This window comes from Thrips palmi, unplaced genomic scaffold (assembly GCF_012932325.1).
Source record: "Thrips palmi isolate BJ-2018 unplaced genomic scaffold, TpBJ-2018v1 HiC_scaffold_15, whole genome shotgun sequence".
Lineage (NCBI taxonomy): Eukaryota > Metazoa > Arthropoda > Insecta > Thysanoptera > Thripidae > Thrips > Thrips palmi.
In genome coordinates, this window is record NW_023144624.1 from 7,841,410 (window position 1) to 7,862,774 (window position 21,365).

At 51.8% G+C, this 21,365-nt stretch overlaps 2 protein-coding genes across 3 annotated transcripts; both read right to left on the reverse strand.

Annotated features, from left to right (window-relative positions):
* Positions 1–249: 249 nt before the first annotated feature.
* Positions 250–17,853, reverse strand: LOC117641667 (LIM domain-binding protein 2). Of its 2 annotated transcripts, none has more exons than XM_034379168.1 (9): positions 16,770–17,853; positions 15,771–16,422; positions 5,233–5,326; positions 5,029–5,131; positions 4,772–4,944; positions 4,469–4,678; positions 4,244–4,376; positions 3,749–3,876; positions 250–3,666 (listed from the first exon to the last, which is right to left on the reverse strand). In XM_034379168.1, the coding sequence occupies exons 1-9, from the start codon at positions 16,780–16,782 to the stop codon at positions 3,382–3,384; spliced, it is 1,791 nt and encodes a 596-aa protein (XP_034235059.1). In that variant the 5' UTR covers positions 16,783–17,853; the 3' UTR covers positions 250–3,381. The 2 variants fall into 2 exon arrangements, with proteins under 2 accessions (XP_034235059.1, XP_034235060.1); XM_034379169.1 differs by having other exon boundaries at positions 3,382–3,666; positions 4,253–4,376; positions 16,770–16,782.
* Positions 17,854–18,740: 887 nt separating this feature from the next.
* LOC117641670 (zinc finger protein 568-like) lies at positions 18,741–21,020 on the reverse strand. Its single transcript, XM_034379175.1, has 3 exons — positions 20,822–21,020; positions 19,935–20,488; positions 18,741–19,848 (listed from the first exon to the last, which is right to left on the reverse strand). The coding sequence occupies exons 2-3, from the start codon at positions 20,459–20,461 to the stop codon at positions 18,981–18,983; spliced, it is 1,395 nt and encodes a 464-aa protein (XP_034235066.1). The 5' UTR covers positions 20,462–20,488; positions 20,822–21,020; the 3' UTR covers positions 18,741–18,980.
* Between the last annotated feature and the right edge of the window lie 345 nt (positions 21,021–21,365).

Below are 21,365 nucleotides of genomic sequence, written 5' to 3' on the forward strand. Positions count from 1 at the left end.
TCGGCAGTCGCAGATTACCACTGTCCATCGAATGTCACCAAATATTTGAGGGCAATAGGAATCCCATGATGTGGAAACCCCGCCATCAGTTCTCTTCTGTCGAACTAGGGTCTCAATAATTCTGACACTAAATTTTATCGTAACATGCCCAGTGGGATTTGGAATGTTGTAGCGGTGGCGGGTCGGGAGAGACGTTACGCCGTGGCTTGGTCAGGGAATGGAAATGTCATTATAAATGAAAGAGAGGAGTCCAAGTTCCGTTCAAGGATAAATAAACATTTATTTTTTTCTCATTTTCTGGGTGATGAATAACTCACTGCAAGGGTAACACATTCCTGTCCACTTTCACATGAGTGCAAAGTACACTTGTGATGATCCGGAAAGTCCATTTACAAAATGTGTTGAAGTGGCCAACTATATTTTTAAATTAAATATTTGTACACATAAACTGTCTCAAAACTTCCAATATATACACATGTTTCGGCCACAGGTCCAAAAAAATGAAAATTGATTTTATAAAAATTTACATTTACAAGCTTCAAGGTGAAAACACTCTTGAAGAAAATTACAAATCAACAAAGAACATTTGTTAGAAGTTCCTTTCATACATCAAACTATCAGGACAATTGAAAAAAAATCAATTTAACATAGGCATTATATGAAGTAGCAATAGAAAGCTTTTCACTGTCAGCAACAAAACTGAGATGCAAGATGTCCCAGAGAAAAAGTTTGGTTGCTCAAGAGAGCAAATGAGCAAGTTTTCCCCCATTAGGAAAAACTTCAATCAGGGCAATGACTGTACGCAAGCTTTGTCATTTAGTCAGTAAACACCAGCAATTGACAGTCTTAAAGATATACTTTCCAGAGGGGGCAAAACTGAGCCAGGAAATAGAAATGTATACCAATGTACGCCCTTTTAAAGTGGTAAACTCTGAATGTCCTCAACAGTTGACATTCTAGTTTTTTTTTTTTATTCTCTCAAACCAGTAAATATTGCACTCTTGTGAAAGAGCCCTTAGCAGCTTGCAAACTGCTTGATATCATGTTGACATGATACTGCTACACGAACTTGCATACAGGCAGACAAACAGACCATGTCTTATGAGACTAATGTCGTCACCTTACTAAAACAATACCACCAGGGTATAGTAATTCCACATATTAGGCAAACATTTGCTTCCAACAAGGGAATAAGTACAAACTTAGAAATGTACTACATCTGAAATAACCTCATTTCTCAAACGGAGGAAGGGTCAAGGAGCAGTGGAATGAAACATTAACAGAAGAACACTCAAGATTGAAATGAACCCAAATACTTAACAATTGAGGGCAACATTTTTCAGAAACTTTTTGATTACTATACTTGATAATAAATTGCAAGAAATAATTTGTCATCAAACTGCTCCACTGACAGCCCATTAATAACGGAAGCAAGCTGTACTACCGTCACCCACAAGGGCACAATGTGCTTAAGATGCGGAGAAAACAAAGTAATTTAAACATACTTGGGAATGTTACGATTAGTAAAGATTATTGATGAAATCACAATTCAATAAATAAGGTAAAATAAAATAAAAGGACCCTCAGTCCATATTTCAGGTGTGTGTAGGTGTGAAAATAACACGCACCCTACTTCCTTATGGCGCCGTGCATGTGTGCTTTCTTCGGCAGTACATTTTTCTTAAGGTAATATAATAATTATATTAATAATTACAATAATAAAATAATTTACAACTCATAAGAAGAGAAGATCTAAGTAAAGCAACACTAACACATTGGCCACTATTTTAGAGTGGTAACTTGTGTATATAATACACAATAAAATGCACATAATACAAATGAGACTCCAATTAAAATATTGAGAATATTATACATGTACATCAAATATTTACTAATCGTAAGCTTCCCTCAAACAATTCATAGTATGGAACAATATACTTTTAACATATGGACAATCACTAATACCAGTATCTAAACTGCATTAACTATGAGAAATTGTACCCATGTTACTGAAGAAAATTTGGAAACAAAAATTTGGAATAACTGCTGTTCAGTTCCACAGCACTTTTAACTGTGCACATTGTCTAATTATTTTAAAAACTGAAACATCTATGTAAATAAGTTAAAACCATTACACAATCATCAAAATTTTCCCACAGATTCAATTTTGATTTGCTGTTCAGCACTATTACCACATTTACACTAGCTTCCAGAATTTTAGTACCATGAAACAGGAGGAATCTTTCTTCCTAGCCTCAGAGGTACAAGGGGGGGAAAGATTCACATTGCTTCAATTTAAGTAGACTTGCAAATGGGTATAATGATATGGGCTTTGATAATACCTCTTACTCAGCTTTTACAAGGTAGGAACAGCTGAGGAAGAAATGGGAGAAAAAAATAAATATATTGAGCAGGGAAAGTCTACAGACTTCATTAAGTTTTGCAGCCTGCATCAGTCCTCCCAGTTCCTGTACGTTCTACCACTCAACAAGAAAACAATGCCAATACTGACTTACATCTTACAGGATACATTTAAAGAAGGATTTCAAGAATTAGTTCATGTACAGAATTATATTGGAATGAATGAACGCATCTGAAGGTAAGCAAACGCAGACCAGGTAACAAGTGCAGGCAATAATCTGACAAATTAATTTGAGTACCATGAACACATCGTTGAAAAGAATTCTTTGCAAATAAGTCCACCAGTGGACAGAGCTACTCGTGTTTTCTACTTTTGACACTATTGCTCAAGGGTGTAAGTAAACTATCTGTAATCATGGAATGCTAGCAGCGTCATAGTACCATGAAGTACGAGTAGCAGAAAGAAACATTTCAATTGCATTCAAGTAATAAATCAAGAAAGAAACAATTTCTTTAAGCAAGTTGCATACCCACTAGTGATAGACATTGGTGCAGAAGGTGTTGGAATGTAAAATAAGTAACACAACTTTCAGCAAACTAGTGAATGGCAGGTTGCTTGGTGGCTAATAAACAATTTATTCACCTTTCAAATTCTTTCCCATGATGCAGGAAATGATTCAAGAGGGGAATAAAAAAAGGGGGAGGGAAACCTCCAACATAATTCTGAAAATTCCATGAAAAATCCTTCAATTTTAAAAATCACAGCTTAACAAGAGATATTGTTGGGTGCACAAACACACCAACATCCTTGCTTATATTCTTGCATGACGCAATGAGGTGCGATTTTAACATGAGTAAGTTTGTCTGAGGTCCCCTGAACATAGATAGCGACATGAGTTTGTACTGAACATAATTAACTTCTGAGAAAAAAAATATATGCATACATATATGTATATATAATTTACATATATATATATGTATATATAAAATCGAGATTCACTAGAGGGAAGTTGCTTTATATCACTGGCTAACAGCAGGAGATTTTTTGTCCGAGTCCTGACTGGAGGGTGTATTTCCCTGTGGTGGGGGACCTCTATCCCCACCAGGGCCTCCAACTCCCACAGGCCCTCCACCGCCCCATGAATTGGGACCCCCAGCCATTGAGGAGTCTGAAAATCCATGGTTATCATGATCCATGGAATTGGCTGCATCATACTGAGTGTTTTCCAGTCGTGTTATTAATCTTTCGTCTTCATCACCAAACTCTCCACCCATTAATGACGGTTCGCCAACTACCATAACATCCTGAAAGACAAGGGGAAAAGGAATTAGAAATGGATTTTACAGTATTGTTTTTCTAAACACCACTTGGTGTTAAAGTACTAACCTGAGAAGCTAAGGAGAAGTTGGGACCAGGAGATCGCTTTTTATTTGGTGCAGGAGGTGCATTGTTGGCTACTCCTCCTGATGTTGAACCTTTCCTTTTCCGTCTCTTGTTAGCTGGCCTTTGTGATTCTAAAAAAGAAAACAAAGTCAATTTTATTAATGACATGTTCCAATCAAAATAAAATCAGGACAGAAAAGGAAATCTTTGCAAGTATGAAATTCATTATCAAGTTATTTTAACAAAAGCAGCTCGGTTAGTAAAAGTACCAGAAAGCATTCACAAATGCAACACCTCTTCCTCACATGCTCATCAGATTATTATTATTAAATTACTAAACTGTGACAATGATTTTACCAGTTCAAGGAAATTGTTTTTGAACAATTGTTTTAAAATAATTGAGTGTTTAATTTTACATGCAGTACCACAGCAGCACCAAATACCAATGATGCATGAGACAGGATGAGAGCAAGTGAGTGGGCAATGCATTTGGTCTACCTCTCTTACCCGGCGGGGCAACCATCCTCTGCCATTTCTGGAAAAGTGTAGTCTTCAAACAATCTCTGGGTGTAAGAGCGTATGCTTTGTGTCTCGACATAAGTTCTTGCATTGGCTCGAGAATAACACATAGCTAAGAGTTAACAAAAAGAAAATAGTCAGAGAATAAAGTTATTCAGCCCATACACAACAAAAGTAACCACAAAGTCATTATAATAAACTCACCCTCAGATAATTTAAGGTGGAATTTGTGATTCCTTGTCTTGTGATGTTTTTGGAAATTGATTCAAGCATGTTTGGGTCCTGACTTGAATGCATACCGACAACAGTCCGAGGAACTAATTCACGATGACTTCTGACAGCTAAATGCCATGACTTTATACGCATAAGGTCATCAAAGGTAAATTCCAAGATCAGCCTTCCTTCTGTGCAAACCTGATAGAATGAGATAAAAAATTTAAGTGCCTGCTGCAATGTAATCTTAACAAAAGGGTAAAATATTTATCAGTATATTATTTAACTACTTACCCTAGTGAACATTGGTTTTCCATGAAGTGTTACCATAGTGCATTGTTCACAGTCCAAAGTAATACTTGTATTGTGGAACGATTCTTTAGGATTTTTCAGATTATAATACAATTCTGTTACACCTCCCTCAAAGATTGTTCGAAAGTACCTAGGAATTAATGTTCTTCCTATCGCTGTGTAACAAAAACAAAGTTAGAAGATTACGATAAGAAGGTTGTATGAATCAAGAGTTTACATGCCATATTATAAGTTCTTACTGTATCGTTTCGGTCCATCTTCTAAACAAAAAGTTAGTGTTAAGGTTGCATCATCTTCAAAAAATTCTGTAGCAAAGGCATCCCACCACAGGTTGTCACTTTCCTGTAACAATATAGTGAAAAGTGTGTGAAATTAGAGACACACAGTGCAAATTAGAACCACCTGCAGTACTACTATAATGTAGGGTGACAAAAATGACTCACCTCTGTCCTTTGTTGTAACCGTTTGTTAAGCTCAAATATACGGTAGTCTGGCTGGCCAAAACATGAGGTGTGGCGCCTAGGAACAGGTAAAGACCTGAAAGAAGAGAAATAAAATTTAATATGATGAACAAATGTCATGCAAAACATTGCTTGGAACTGTCATGCCATTCGGTAAATAAACACGGCAAACTAAAGCTTCATTTCTTTCTATTGTTCAGTGTTCTCATTTATTTTTTTATTTAACCAAATTTGGGATATGAGTAAACTAAGTAGTAGCAGGCTGACCCTAACTCGTGTGTTGTCTGGCTCAAGGCACTCGTCTAGGCATTACCCGCCCCTGCCACCCTTCGGCCCGCAGAGCCCCTCCGGTTCGCCCCCCACCCCCCTCGCGGGGCCCCATCTGATGTACATCGGGTGGCTCCACAAAGTCACATCACACCGGGCTGACCCGAGGCCTGGAGCAGCCCCATAGTGCATCTCTTACCGACTCGTACCGACTCTGTTCGGCTAAGCTAAAGGCACCTCTTTAGCCGTACGTAGGTTCAATCCTGCCGAGTCGGTAGAGTCGGGAAAGAGATACGCAATCGTGCTCCTGGCCCGGCGGCCTGGCGCGGGCTCGGGCCCTGACGCTGCCCTGCGCGGCTCTGCGCACGGCGTCGATCAATGCAAGGGGGCCCCTCGGGGGGCTCCATGCCGGCCGGCTGGCCGGCCCGTGGGGCCTGTGGCCCGGGTGGGGTCTGGGGGCGACGGAGGCCCCGCCGACGCCACACACTCAGGACACACAACGCGTGCGTGAGCATCACGCACCAAAGCGGGCATGCAAAAGGAGGGGGGGGGGTGCTACAGCCGGAAAGGGAGTAGGTAGAGTGGAGTAGGATAGGGAGTAGTAGGTAGGAAGTTGAGGGGAGGGGGAGAGGAGTAGGAATCAGAGGAAAGGCAAGAGGAATAGGAGGCGGGTAGAATGGAGTACGAACGGGGGAAGGGAGAAGAGTGAAGTGTACCTCCGCGGACCTATTCCCTCTCCCCTCTCCTTGTTTTTCTTCCGGGCTTCCCTTCCTCCTTTTTCCTTTTTCTCGCTCGCCGTCCGCACTTGGCTGTGCTACGACGCGCCACGCCGCCAGGAGAGGACGGTTACGCCCCCCCCCCCCCCCATTTCAAGTGCTCCACACCGCCCCGCCACGGCACTGTTGGTTCTGCCCCTGCCGAGCCCGCGCGGCATACCGAAGCTGCCCTCGAAAAAATGAAGAAACCCAAGAGAGTGATTTTGGGCCCGTTCGAGCCGTGCGCTATCCAGGATATAACGTCCACGTGACGTGTGCTTGATTCAAAGTTGTGAACGGCACGCTGCGCGCGCGGGCCGCGGGGCCGTAGTGCTGCCCAGGCTGCCACAGGCCACCACAGACACGTCGCCGGACGAGGGCGTGCAGCCCAGGCACTCCGCTGGAGCTACTTACTGCCTAGGCCACTAATGCAGCGCATGCATCCTCTCGATGGTACAAAAAGGGTAACAAGTTGGAGAGCACAGCCACCTTCAGCGTGTGCGCGGTGAAGTGGGCGGGCGGGCTGCCTCGGGGAGTGGCGGGGCATGGAGGGGCGGGGCGGGGATAGGGGCATTGACGCCAGAGTCCAAAGTTGACGCGAGTTGACGTTGTGGGACTCTCATAGAGTGGCAGGCAATGCAGGATGCAGCCCTGGCGTACAGTGCGGCTGCGGCGGGAGGAAGTCAAGGAAGTGCATCCGACGACGGGGACGTGACGGGGACGCCCAGGCCCGCGACGTGGCCGCCGTGTCCGGCATGCAAATCCACGCCGCCACCAGATCGCCACCAGATTTTCTCGGCCAACAATATCGATCAGGCCGCGCAGGGCCGCGCCGCCACCAGCAGCCCTGCCTGCCGACTGCCACCGCCGCCAGCTCCGAGAGGAGTGCTGCGCTGACGGGGAGTGCGCAAGCAGCGCAAGCGCCAGCCAGCCGAGGGAGCTGTGCCGCTCTGCCACCGCTGTGCCGCTGCCGGCGAGCCGTGCGACCAGACCAGACCACCCTTCGGCTGTCAAAACACATCGGCCGCGGCGCGAGAAACGCCACGGCGTGTAAACGGGTAATGCAAAGCCCTGCCCGGCCGGTCGACAGTCCGCACCCACGGCGGCGTTGACAGGCGCGGACAGGCGTTGACGGGCCGGCCGGCCTCTGGGCCCCGCCGCCCGCCGCGCGCAGCCCGCCGCAGCCACGCTCCAGCGCCCTCGGGGCCCCTGCGGCCTGGCGGGCCCCCTCTTGCGGGGCAAGGCGCAAGGCGGGCATCGCGGGCCCCGCGACGCGGCGCAGGCATGGCCGGCACGGCGCAGGTGGGGGCCGTGGTCGCGGCTGTCAATGTCTTGCCCGGCTTGCGCGCTTGCGCCTCGGCGGCGTTGCCATGTCAGGGAAAACGCGACCGCGGTCGCGACTTTGACATTCGCGAGGTGCATCTGCATACTACAGGACCCTGTTGCGTTTTCGGCCACTTTTCAGGCCGCAGGTTGTCCGCGTCGTCATGGCCGCCTCAGTGGCAGACGCCGCGGCCTCTGGACCACGGCGTCGGCGGTGAGGCGGCAGCAAGCGAGCGAGAAATGGGCACCGCACCGCGAGCCTTTCGACGCCCAAGTCAAACACATCGAACTCTCCAGGCGTTACGCCCGTCCGGGCCGTCCGGCGGAGGAGGGGAGGGGAGGGGAGGGCTGCTGGGAGAGTATTGTGCCGGAGCGGAGCAGCGCGGAGAGCGGGGCGGTCCTCCCGGTCCTCCCCCTCCCCGGGGCGTCGTGGCGGTCGCGGCGTGGAGCGCGGAGCCGAGCGCGGCAGCGCGGCGTGGCGGAGGGTGGTGTCCGAATGGCGCGAACGCTGCCGCTGCTGCCGCTGCCCCACTCCGCTCCACTCCCCGCGTGAAAAGCCGGCCGGCGTCGACTCCCCCCACCCACTAGTGCCCGTCGCGTACAGTCGGAACCAAAGCACCGCCCCGCCGCCCCGCCCCGCCCTGCCGCCCCGCCCCGCACGTCTCAGTCGGAATTTCTGACGCGCGGCGGACATGCACTTCTTTTCCATTTCTCCGGTCCACACATGCATTGGAAAAAATTCCGCTACCCATATTTTTATTTCCAGAGCCAGTCCAGCGTGTTATGGCAGCCCCGACTACTAAAAGGCGGTGAGCACTTAGCACACATTCGAGCTTTCGAGCCATCCAAGGCAAAGCGCAAAGCGTTGCAAATCGTAAAATTCAGAGTGCACAAACGGGACGTTTAGTCAGAGCCACACGCAACCGCAGCCGTTCCACCCCCCCCCCCCCCCCCCCCACCTTTTCCTTAGCTGTCCGACGCTTTTTAGGCCAAGGAAGAGAGCAGATTGAGTCGTTAATTCAATTATTATCCTGACATTTTTACGAGGCTCCGACCCCCTCTCCCCCCGCGCCGGGCTGGCCGGGCACTTAAAACGACAGACATGAAGACGTTTCGCGCAACCCCCTCACCTCCAGCCAGTGCACCAGCCCCCCTCCCTTCCCCGCCCCCGAGCCCGCTCATTTAGCACCGCGCCACGCCATGGCCACGCCGCACGCCGCGGCCGCTCCGATTAGTCCTTGTCAAGACGATCTGGGAAGCAACACGTGCACAGCTGCCTCCGTTTGCCTTGTTGTGTCACAACCCGTCAAAGCGTGTCACAGCACACCACAGGACTCGGCCCAGACGGCCTGCCTCGGGCCTGCCGAGTGACCCGGCGCGGGGTCGGCGCGCTCGGCGCCACCACTGGTCGAAACCCAGTGGCACCGGGTCGAACGGCAAGGAGCCCCTCCGCCCGAATGTCACTTCGTGATGTGTTCCGATGCATTCGCCGACCGGCCATGCGACGGCCTTGGCTTATCGGGCCGTGTGCGCCGTGCGGCCGGCCACAGTGACGGGGCAGTGAGTGAGTGCGGTGACGACGCTGCCAGCGCGGGGGGCTCGCGGCCATCGCGCCCCGCCAGTGCCTCCACTCGCTGCCACTCGCCATCCCCCGGCCGCGCCGGCCGCATCCCCGCCGACCACGTCGACCCCACCGGCCGGCACCACCGGCGGGGCGTGGCGTGGCCGACTCCTTCGCTAATGACACCTGTTAGTGCCGGGGAGGGGAGGGGCGGCGGGCGGGGAGGGAGGGGGGAAGGAAGGACGCGGGAAAGGAAAGGGGTACAGCCAAAAGCGCCAAGCACGCCACGCCCCGGCAGCCGCAATACTGACCAAGTTATCAAGAGCAAGGAGGGAGGGCGTAACTTTCCCCCTACGTGCCCAAGTTTGCTGAAATGCGTGACGGCGGGCGGGGCGGGGCGGGGCGGGGCGGCCGCGTTCCACACTTCCAGACCCAGAAATCGCGCCGGGCGGCCGGGGCGGCGCGGGAGGCGGTCGGAAGGCGAGGCGGTCGTACGTACGGTCGTCCGCGGCGCACGCGGTGGGCCGTGGGCCGGTGGGCCCCCACACCGCGGCACACCGCGGCACACCGCGGCACCGCGCCGCGCTACTCCCCTACTTCTGCGACCGAGTGTACCTCCCGTGTAGCATCTCCATGGCAACCGGAATACAGTACATCCCCCCTCCTCCTCCTCCCCGCCGCCGCGCCGCGCCACGCCCGGCCACGCCACGCCGCGCAAGGAGAGGGAGGGGCTGTCCCAGAGCACGGAGTGGAGCGTGGCAGCGTGGCCACGGCCCAGGTACGGCACCGAGACACTTTCCAAAATACTCATATTTTTTCGGGATTTTTTTGGATGGTTTTTAACAACCGGATTTATAGGCGTGGCTTAGACCGGCCAAAATCTGAGAACTTCCACAGTCCATATAATCAGGGTTAATACGCTTCAGAAGGAGGAGAAAAAAAAAGGATTAAAAAATAGAAGTGGTTACAAGGAAGAAAAAAAAAGCTGATCTGGACCGGATGCGCGCACACCTTCACTCCCCAAATTACAGAGCAATTTTAAACTTTGATTTATCCCTCTTCCGCATTTTGCTTGGCCCGCACCAGTAGCGAGAACTAGAACAATCGGAACATTCCGGCCTCACGGCGCCGCTGTCCACCCGGCGAAAAAAAAAGAAGAGTCCCGTTGTAAGGGATTCGAACCAGGAACCCGGTCCTTGTACTTGACTTCAGGGTGATTCCACGCCAACTGAGTCAGTCACAAAACGGCATGGTCTCGGATCGGGACGAAACTTACGCAAATCGTAGGTCTAGTAGTGGGATGACTAAATCCAAAAGCGTTTGGTCGAAAAATATCTAGAAGCCGAGATATTGAGAGGTTAAATATGGTGCCGGGACAGCGACACGGAGACAGTTTTTCGCTCACAGTTTCGGTAATATCCATCGGATCGAGAAACCAAGCATACCGTTGGAAAGAGGAGAAAATTTCACAAAAAGTACTTCCTTTACTTTCTTTTAAAAAGTAAAAATAGTGTTTGATACGAAATAACCTTACCTTTGATTTATCGTAGAAAGTTAGTTGCACCACCAAATTTGCTGGGAAACGTCTTAAAAAATTCCCCGTGAAACAAAGATAAGAAAAAGATCAACCACAAAAAGTACTATTTCTCGTTCCCGAGATATCTGCATTTAACTATCTTGAAGTAGCGTTGCGAGTTCAAGCTCGCGCGGCGGACGAGGTATGAGAAATCCTGCGGCACACTGAGTTGTTTACAACCGTTGCATTTGTGATTTTGACCGCATCCACAGCTATGTCCGCCTCACACACTCTTCCTTGCACGTTTCATACGCCACTTTGTCAGTATTGTGGCTCAAAATGTACGTTTTGCTCTAATTCGGGTCATTTAGCGACGTGCCTACTGATGCGCGCGCCGCAGGATTTCTCATACCTCGTCCGCCGCGCGAGCTTGAACTCGCAACGCTACTTCAAGATAGTTAAATGCAGATATCTCGGGAACGAGAAATAGTACTTTTTGTGGTTGATCTTTTTCTTATCTTTGTTTCACGGGGAATTTTTTAAGACGTTTCCCAGCAAATTTGGTGGTGCAACTAACTTTCTACGATAAATCAAAGGTAAGGTTATTTCGTATCAAACACTATTTTTACTTTTTAAAAGAAAGTAAAGGAAGTACTTTTTGTGAAATTTTCTCCTCTTTCCAACGGTATGCTTGGTTTCTCGATCCGATGGATATTACCGAAACTGTGAGCGAAAAACTGTCTCCGTGTCGCTGTCCCGGCACCATATTTAACCTCTCAATATCTCGGCTTCTAGATATTTTTCGACCAAACGCTTTTGGATTTAGTCATCCCACTACTAGACCTACGATTTGCGTAAGTTTCGTCCCGATCCGAGACCATGCCGTTTTGTGACTGACTCAGTTGGCGTGGAATCACCCTTCAGCGCGCGTCGTGGTGGGGGCGTGGCGCGGCGCGGCGTGGCGTGGCGGGGCATTGACCCGACCGGGTCAAGCGTGTCTTTTACGGACGCCCCCTTCCTCCTCCTACCCCCGAGGGGCGTGGCGGGGCGTGGCGGGGCGTGGCGGGGAGGGCTTCGCACGCAGGCAAGCACAGACAACCTCGGTACAGAGAGAGCGTCAAGCTGCGAGAGGCGTGCGGACGGGCGGGCAGACGGAGACGGACGGACGGACGGACGGACGGACGGACGTTTGGACAGACTGATAGTCGGGCGGGCCGAGCACTGGCCCCAGCCACCGCACAGCAGGTACCGATGGGTACCAATGGGTTGCCAGCCCGTCCGGTTGGGTTGACTTGGGCCCGGTCCATTCAAACACCACCAGCGGTCTCACTACATGTCATACCACGGTAAGGACCATCACGGCCGAGGCGCATCGGGGGAAAAATGCTCGCAGCCCGTATCACAACAAATAAACGCCAAAGAAAAAGTAAACAGAAAATACACGACAAGAAAAATGCAAAGAGCGAAATGAAAAGCAGCCAGATTCTCTCTCCTTGCAGTGCAGCGGGGCGAAAAGGCGCGGTGTGGCGCGGCGTAGCGAGCGCCCCATGCCATCCCATCCACCCCCTCATTACGAGCCGCGGAGGGCGGCGCGGGGGCGGGGCGGGGCGGGGCGGCGGGGGCACGCGAGGACGGGAAAGCCTCCACCGCCGCCACTCCGCAAAGCTCGCAAAGCCAAAGCCCTGCAGACGGGCTGCACTGCGTGTGACTGCACCGCGCCATCCTCCTGAGGGACTCGCTGAGGGAGGCCGCTCCGGTCCGTCACTCGGGGGCAGCAAGCCCCGCAAGCCCACCCCAAGGCATAAAAATTTTACTGGAAAATTGTGGCGGGCTGACTGAATAATATCTGCCAGCGCCCGCCGCTCATTTTATCCTTGGGGTTACGAGTGGAGGGGGCTGGAGGGCGGACGCCGGCAATGCGGCCGGACCGCGGGACGCACCGCGGGGCCGCGGCCTGCCTGCGCGCTGCGTGGCGCTGCGTGGCGCAGCGTGGCGCCCCAACCACGCACGACACTTCGCAAACGCGCAAACGGCAGCCCTGGCCGGACCAGGTCGCCGCCGGCAGCGAGAATGGCTGCGAGGCAGGCAGCACCCGCCCGCCCCCCTGAGGGACCCGAGGGGAGGAGAAAATACAATTTTGGCCTTTACCGTCGCTCCCGGCCTGGCGGTCTGGCGGCCCGAAGCCCGAGCGCCTAGGGGAGAGAAGCAGCTCCACGCATCTCGGCTAGGCGCAAGGCCGCGCGAGGTTCGCCCTGGCCGGTCCTCGCGGAGCATCAACGACCAACCCTCCGCTCCGCGGCGCGCTGCAAGTCAAACGGCGACGCCTGGCGCCCCAAACCACTGCAGCGTCTGCACCTTGACGGCAGGAAGAAAGGCAGCCAGGCAGGCAGGGCCCTCGCGGGGGCCGAGCGCGGCGAAGGGAAGGGAGGGGAGGCCTTTCAATGAGCGCGGAGGGTGGCTGGCTGGCTGCGGCGCACTCGCCACCCCGCGCGCACCCTCCGCGCCACGAAGTACAGGAGGTACTAGTAGCCCTCCCCTCCCCCACCCCCGGGCCAGATAACAATGTCATCTTCGCCTTGACTGAGCGGGTCCACGCTCGCTGGCTGGCTGCGCGGCGCAGCGCGGCGTGGGGCGGGGGTGTGTTCCCACTACCCTCCCAGCCTCGCCGGGTTCGCCGGGCTCGCCGCAGGACGCCGCGCCACGCCGGCCGAGAGGGCGCGTCGCGAGCGGGTGGTGTGGGTGGTGGTGCGGTGGGGTGGGGCGCCTTGGTCGTATCGACACGGTGCGGCGCCCCCACCGCGCCACCCCCACAAGCGGTACACAGACAGACACAAGGGTGCCACCGCGGCGTGGCGTGACGTGGCGTGACGCGCGACTCCGCCAACGTGACGAGGCCGTCACGGCAAGTCACGCGGCGGTGCCTTGGTGGTTCCTCGGCGGTGGCCCGCCGCCCTTCCCCGCCCGCACGCGCCCCTTTCACTCACTCGGGCCGCCGCCACCGCCGCCACTCAAAATCGATCGACAGGGCATCAATCAAAATCAGTCGGCGCCCTCCCCGCCCCTCGCCTGCCCTGTGCCGCTGGACGTCGTAGCACGTCGAGGCACGGCGCCGCGCGTGGCCAGCGTGCAGACATCCCGGCCGAACCAGGACACGGCGCGGCACTCCACGCCACGCCATGGCGCGGCCAGGGCGGCCAGGGCGCGCTGGTCACCCGATTGCGTATCTCCCCGGCTGAGATAAGCTGGCGGGCGGGGCCGCGTAGCCGAGCAGCGGCGTCGTGCCAAACCACCACACCGCCACACCGGCGAGCCCCGGGCCGGGCCGGGCCCCGGGCGCGTCAGCAGGCGGCCGCCGAGCCGTCCAGGTGCATGGTCCCCATGGTGCAGTTGGTGCAGTCGCCTGCACCCGGCCCTGCGCGCGTCCCGCGGCCCACGGCGCTTTATCTTGGCAGTGCAGGCGCTGTCGCCGTGCTCGCTGCTCGGCGTGCAGTCGGGGCCATTCTCCTCGATAGAGTCCCGAGAACCGAGCCTCTTATCCCTCCATTTGCACTAATTTCCTCCCGTCACGACGCGCCGCCAGGCCGGCAGGCCGGCAGCCAGACCACGGCGACGACGGCGAGGACACCGGTGCGAGGGCCCCGGGCCCCGGCGCCGCGTCGCCGAGCCCGTCCCGATTCGTTACCGGGGTTTGGGTTCGGGTACGCCTTCGGGCCGCGCCTTCGCCTTCGGACTCGTCCATACGCCACGGCCACGGCAGCCACGGCAGCCACGGCCGGCCGCTGCACCGCGGTACCGGCAGGCCCGGCCCGAGGTACCCGCTGCAACCCGCCGGGTAAAACAAACCAAGGCGAGGCGAGGCGAGGAGGGGCGGGGGGAGGAGGCGTGGCGTGGCCGGCGGAGGCTACAGCCAACGGCCCTCTCGTTTTTTTCCCGTCGCCCGACGCCCCCTCCCTCCCCCTTCCTTTTTTACGGCGAGCAGGGCAGAGCAGGGCCACGCTGCAGTCTACCTAGCCACCCGCTCAGGTATCACCGCCTGCACTTGGATGCAAGCCCGTCTGCCGGGCCGACTACCTGGCTGGTCGGCTGCCCGCCTGCTCCTCAGACAAGGGCAAGGGCCCCCTAGCACTTTCATTCATTCTCTGCACTACTTTCGGGAAATAAAGCAAACGCTCGGCGGGCCCCGTCTGCTGTCGCACCGTCGCCACGCCGCGGCCAGAGAGACGAGAGGATGGATCCGAGCTGAGCCGCAACGCCGGAACACGTCAAGCTGGCTGGGTTTCGGCTCGGCGGTCTCGGTCGAGCGTACAGGTGCAGATATCACCGGCGTGGCTACGTCGGCTACGTCGGGGCTACGTCGAGGTGGGAGGCTGCCTCGCTCCTCGCTGCCTGGCTGCGTCCGAGGCAAGGTGAGGCTGGGGCAGGGCGGCCAGGGCAGCCGTGCCGTGCCGTGCCTTGGCCTTCAGCCGGACGTTCGCTTCTGTTCATGCCACGGCCCGGCCGTCCCGTCCGCGGGGCGGCGCGGTGCGGTGGAAGGGCGGGCCTTACGCCGGACCGCCGGGCAGAGCGCGCGCACACGCACACACCGAGGCTTCGGCGTTCCCGCCCTGCCGTCCCGTCCCGCCTCTACGCCTACAAACTACGGCGGGGCCCAACTTCGCCTGGGGGCCGTCCACGAGCAAGCAGATTAAGGTGGACTAGCCATTTCTACTTGGACAGCGAGGACCACAGAAATCACCAACCTCACAAGGAAGCGCCACAACTTGGCTGTCACTCATAGGCCAAGCCTCCAGCAAATGTTAGTTTTGTCACAAAAATTTGTGATGAATTTTCTTAATTCATCCAAATGACTCATGAATCAACTGACTACAGTGACAGTCTGAATCAATCTTTCACTTTTCACTTGTTTGTCTACTTGAGACGTAATGTGTGTGTTACTGCAGAATATTTTATCTTAAAGGACACATTCTCTATGAACCTTTCCTCGACTAACACTTAATTTTTGAAATATGTGGATTGACATGACAACCAGCGATGGGAAATTAAAATATCAAAATAATAGTATCAGTGACATAGAAAAATGGTGTAGAGGTGTACTTACCCTTGGTCTATCCTGTCAACAGGGTTAGGCCCAGGGCCCATTTGTCCAGGCATGAGCCCATGAGTAGGCATTGGGCCAGACATGGGGTGCCCAGGACCCGGTCCATGTCCATAAGGTGAGCCAGGCGGCATGCCGAACTGTGGTCCACCAAACGGGCCTTGTCCAGGAGATGGGAAATGGGGTTGGCCAGGCCCCGGACCAGGAGGTCCCACAAATGGAGGTCCTGAGGAGCCAGGCCTCCCAACAAACTGAGGTCCACCTCCCGAAGGAGAACCAAACGGTCCTGGCCCTGGTCCATTGTAAGGAGGTCCACCAGAGTTGGGCGTTGGGGGAAACCGGGGATCATTTTGAGGCGGTCCAGGCCCAGGGGTAGATGAGCCTGAAGGTGCTGGCGATGCTGTGTACTGGGGGGTGCCAGAGCCAGGTGGTGGTCCAGAGTACGGAGGAGCACCTGCAGGGGAGCCTGCACCCCCTGGAGGGCCCTGGAAGGGCGACGGTCCCTGATATCCAGAAGGAGGCCCGGAGAAGTTCTGCCCAGAGTTGGGCGTGAAGTTCTGTGGCTCCGAGCCAGGGGGCGGACCCTTCCAGTTGCCCACCGGATCCTCCAGTGTGGCAGGCAGCGTGTTAGCAGAAGCTACACGGCGGGTACAGCCTGAAAGAAAATGAACATACTCAGTAAAATAATCGTTCACAATCACAATATGACAATAAATTAGCCGCGTTGAGTAACAAATTATCGTGCTTCGTAAGTGACAAAACTGGATGATTGAACTACGAACAACCAGATCACTACAGCAACAAAAGCAAAGAGCTGAGCGGCAGAGTAATTTTGTGACAGGGGTTCCGTTAGGAAGCAAGATCAATTGGATAAGGGAACTTTATTTCAAATACCAAACTATTGGCAAAATGAAACAGTAAACAAATCAAATCTCAGTCCTCAACTGGATAATGTGTGCACGGTAACAAAACCATTGCTAGAATGAAATGAAGTAAACTTACTCTTTTTTGCCATTAAGAAGCCTCCCTTTCACCGGGCTGGTGCTTGACACACTGCAGGTACATATGACGTCCTAGGCAAGCAGGACGTGGACGTGCTCCTTCGTGTCCTCCTCGATGCACATCCCTACCACTGCATTGCACTTCTCTTTGGCTTTGGCTTTGCCTTGAGCACAGGCCAGAGACCGGGCCCCGGCACGGCCGTCCCACCAAGCACTTCACACCAAAACCGCACTTCCACTGGCACTGATTTCACTGTGATTGCACTTCCAGACAGACGAAGTACTTCTTCTTGCAGGAGGTAATCCAAAGTTGAGCCACTTTCGCATTTTATACGAAACACTGCACTTTGCTGAACTACGAGGTTATGTTTTCACCGCAGGCTACAGACGGACGTCGGCTTGCAGCCCGATTTGAGGTTTGCACACAAGTTTTCACTAAAAACACAGCATTCTAAGAGGAAAGTCACTTGGCACGGCAGTTCGATGCGCACAGGAGTCGATTTAATCCAAGATATCCGTCCGAAACACACATCGCGTCCCGGGGGCTGAGTCTGTCAGTGCGAGTCGGATCGAGACCAGCCGAAATTTGTTTTTACACATGGGGTCCAGGCAGGCGGCAGGCCTACGCTCCCGAGCACCGCGGCCACTGGACCTTCGGGTACGCGCACTACGCGGGCCCCGGCGTCGCGAGTTGACTAGAAAAACACTCCACAAGCCTAGGCGTAACACTCAGCCGCAAAAACCGCATCTTCTCCACATATTTTTTCAGAAATTCATTGAGTTGTCGGTTCCGCTCGCTGCCTGCCTCTCAAGAAGCGCAGCAAGCAGCAAGTAAACACCACCGGAGTCAAGTTGGCGGCGACAAGTCCAAGCCGACACGGCGTTTCGTTCGGTATCTCTTTCCGTAGAATTCGAGCAGTGCAAATTGAGTTGAATATGAAATGGTCATTTTATTATTCTTCCGTGGACAACGTTCAATTCATGTTTAGAGTGAAACATTCACTCAAGGCACACGCTTGACTACAACTGCGGCGCCCGAGTCAAGCGACGCTCTGTAGACACAGAGCACTGGAAAAAAAAGGAGGCGAGTGAAAAATGCACTCCGTGTAGGCGCAATTTTTGTCTTGCCATTATTTCGATTGAGAGCTGTCCGTTTAATCTGTCAGGGAGTGCAAAACTTAGAATATCCGAACAAATCGGATGAGTCGCACTTGGGTTTAAAGAACACCACTTCGATTTTGACAAGCGAGAAATGCACCCCGCCATCACGGGGGGAAGGAGGGGGAGGGGGTACCGTGCAGAGCCCGAGCCGCACCTCCGTGCGGTCCGTGCGCCAAGTTGATAGTTGGATCACTTTCAAAGGGTTGCCCGCAAATTAAATTATTTATAGACAAATGTTACGCCCACCTTGGCGTATTCTCGCGACGTTCCGCTGCGGCCGGCCTGCAGCGGGGACCTTGTCAACGGGTGTCAAGAGCTTTCTTTCGGGTTGGACGGCAAAAATAATGCTGCAGCTGAGGCAGGGAAAATAATCTTGTGAATCGCGCTCGTGCTCTCAGTACAGCCCGCCTACGCCGCACGTGTACCACACGCTGGCAGCAACGTGAGAGCGTGACTTAGCGCACGCAGCGAACCGGCGGATGCACTGGCATGCGAACACCGCTCAGTCGGCGTGTAAAATTGCCTGTAGGCCCAGATGGGGGAAGCACCCTTCTTCCTCTCTCTCCCAGGGACAACCAACTCCCCGCGACTTTCATTTGGAATAGGGCCATATCATCGGGTTTTCCCTCCAGAACGGCGACTTGGCAATTTCTCTTGCAGGCTGACCATGAACGCGACGCTCCGGCGCTGCGGCTCACCTCAGAGGGAAGGACAGATCCCAGATCCCCCAGACTTCACTATTTCAGTATAAAATGTGTTGGATTTGGGTGGTACTAGTGAACTCAACTGCACCATTAGGCACACACTTCAGTTAATTAAAAGAAAAATCCAGTGCCATTTATTAGATGGTAACTTTCTAGTTTCTAGATGCTATGATAAAGACTAGACATCATTATCATTGGTATAACTTAAACACATTGGAACTGTACCTTAAAAATCAAAAACTTTAAGCACTTGAGAAAAACTTTAAAAAACTAAAAGAACCCATGAATTGATCAACAACTTATTTACCCAATTAATTGAAACATAAGCAAAGAAAACTTATGCTACTTCACAGGAGTTGGTAAACAACCTCATCTTCGTCACTGTCACACTCCATTTCAAAGTCTTCAAATATGGTTTTCTCTAGATTCAATGGCTGCTGATTGAGATCATTATCAGTTGAGAATAACAATGATTCAGTCTTATCGTCCTGTGAAGTCACATTGTCTCCACTTTCACTCTTCACATCTTCTTTAACTTTACTTGACACAACATGCTTTTTGGATTTGACTCGTGGTCTCTTAACTTGATGGGCATCATCATTGTGAGTAGCCCGGTGGTTAAACAAATGTTGGGGTGTTTTGAACGCCCTCTCACAAACATTACATTTGAAACGCCTTTCTGTTCCATGCCAAAGTGCGTGCAAATTTAACAACTTTTGCGTATGGAAAATTTTAGTACACTTGTCGCAATGAAATTTGTCCTTGTAATGAAGTCTTTCATGTTCTCTCAATGAATCAGCTGTTGTGTAAGCTTTAGGACATTGTTTACATTTATGAGGAGTAAGACCTGTGTGCACATTAATGTGCATCATCAACTGAAAGCCTCTGGAAAATCCCCTTTTACATAGAGTGCACATAAACCTATGTTTACAAGAATGTGCAGTCCTGATATGATCGTTTAAGCGCTGCATACCTTCAAAACTTTCATCACAGTAGAGGCATTGATGACTAGTAGAATGAACAAAAGTTACATGATGATTGAATAGGGCCAATGTTTTGAAAAGCTTGTCACAAGAGGTACAATTATAACCCTGTGGAGTTTCATGTTCTGCAATCACATGCCTCTTTAGTTGTCTTGCAGAGCTAAATTTCTTGCCACAAATTACACATTTGTGGCTTGATGAAATGAAAGCCTTTGAACAATAACCAGAAGGTCTGAAAGAACAAATTTTCATTAAATTAAAAGACAGTAGTAAAAAAAGATACACCACTTTCAATCGCAGTATATGAATAAATCTTACTGTGAATGAGGAATGTTTTGATGAGGTGATGATGAGTTCTTTTCCTGAAGAGCGAAAAGGTATCTGCAATATTCGTCAGCAAAGTGCTCTGGTAATTCTTGCAATATTCCCTTGAAACTTGCCATTTCTATATTACCAAGAATCATTTTCAAATCTGCCACATCAATGGGTCCATCTGACGTCTGACTTAAATTAACCTGTTTTTGTTTTTTGCCTACTTTAGAAGAGGTTTTAGTGGTATTAGATCCATTGGATGTTTTTGTTTTAGCGGGTTTAGGAGAGCTAATTTCAGGGACATATTCTTCATCAGATTCATTGTTCGCATTCTCTCTTGAAAAGATTTCCTCCTCATCAGAGTAGTCATTTTCATCACACATGGGAGAAAAAGGAGTCACTTCCTCAAATGAAGTATCATCGTCAGAGGCAGAACCACTGGTCTTCTTCTTTCGTCTCAAGCTTCGAGCAATGTTCGTTTGCCCATTTTGCGGCTTTCTACAACTCCTAGCCAGAGTTTGTCTGAGCTTCATCTTTGACTGTCAGTAGCAGTGGCACACCTGAAACAAAACTGGCAATAGGTCAAGTTGTTCATTTAAATTTCCAGAGGACTGAGCATAAGACTAGGCATCATGGATTTGGAGGGATGGATGCCTTTGCAGCCTTGCATCATGCATTGACTATCCTTGTCTCATGCATCAAGCCACATCACACCTACAAGTCTAACCTAGGGAGTTGTCGAAAAATGTTTCTCAATTTTGATGTGGTACAAAAATTATGAGGCAATGATTTTGGGCAAAGACCAGTAAGGTCGAGGATCTGACTGACTTCAGCAAACTGCTGGAGCTGAGTCGGCGAATAATATAACTCGTTATGTGCTACCTGTCACTCACCAAGCAGGGTAGAATGTACATGTATGAAGGAGCCTTGAACGATTGTAATGACATTCTCTAGTCAGAAAAATTGTCTCTCGAGCTGAAATGTCAGTTTTTGCTGGGCAAACCAACCAAACCTGAACCTTCAAATTACTTCAAAATATTAGTGCACCGTCATTTGTTCTTTTTAGTAGCGTTTCCAAGTAGAAGTTTCTCATACCAAGTGCCACAAGGCCACAGTAGCCTCGCACAGGGTTTGCTCGCGTCTCCAGAAAAAAAGTTGAAGGTGAAGCGGGAAGCGGCAGGCAGCTTTGAATCTGGGCTAATATCTGTCAAGGACAGAGCAAAAAGCCCTCAGAGCATCCACTAGTCCAGCGGGCTAGTTGTATTTCTGGTGTTTGAATAATTGTTGGAGGCTCCTCACCAATGAATTGAGACTTTTCTCAATTTTTACTGTTAAAGTGGAAACACTCTGAGGATCACCGCTCTAATCCAATGAATTGCTAACTATGTTTTCCTTTTTTTCGATCACTAAGTTTTCTTCTTCTCCTTTGTAATTGAA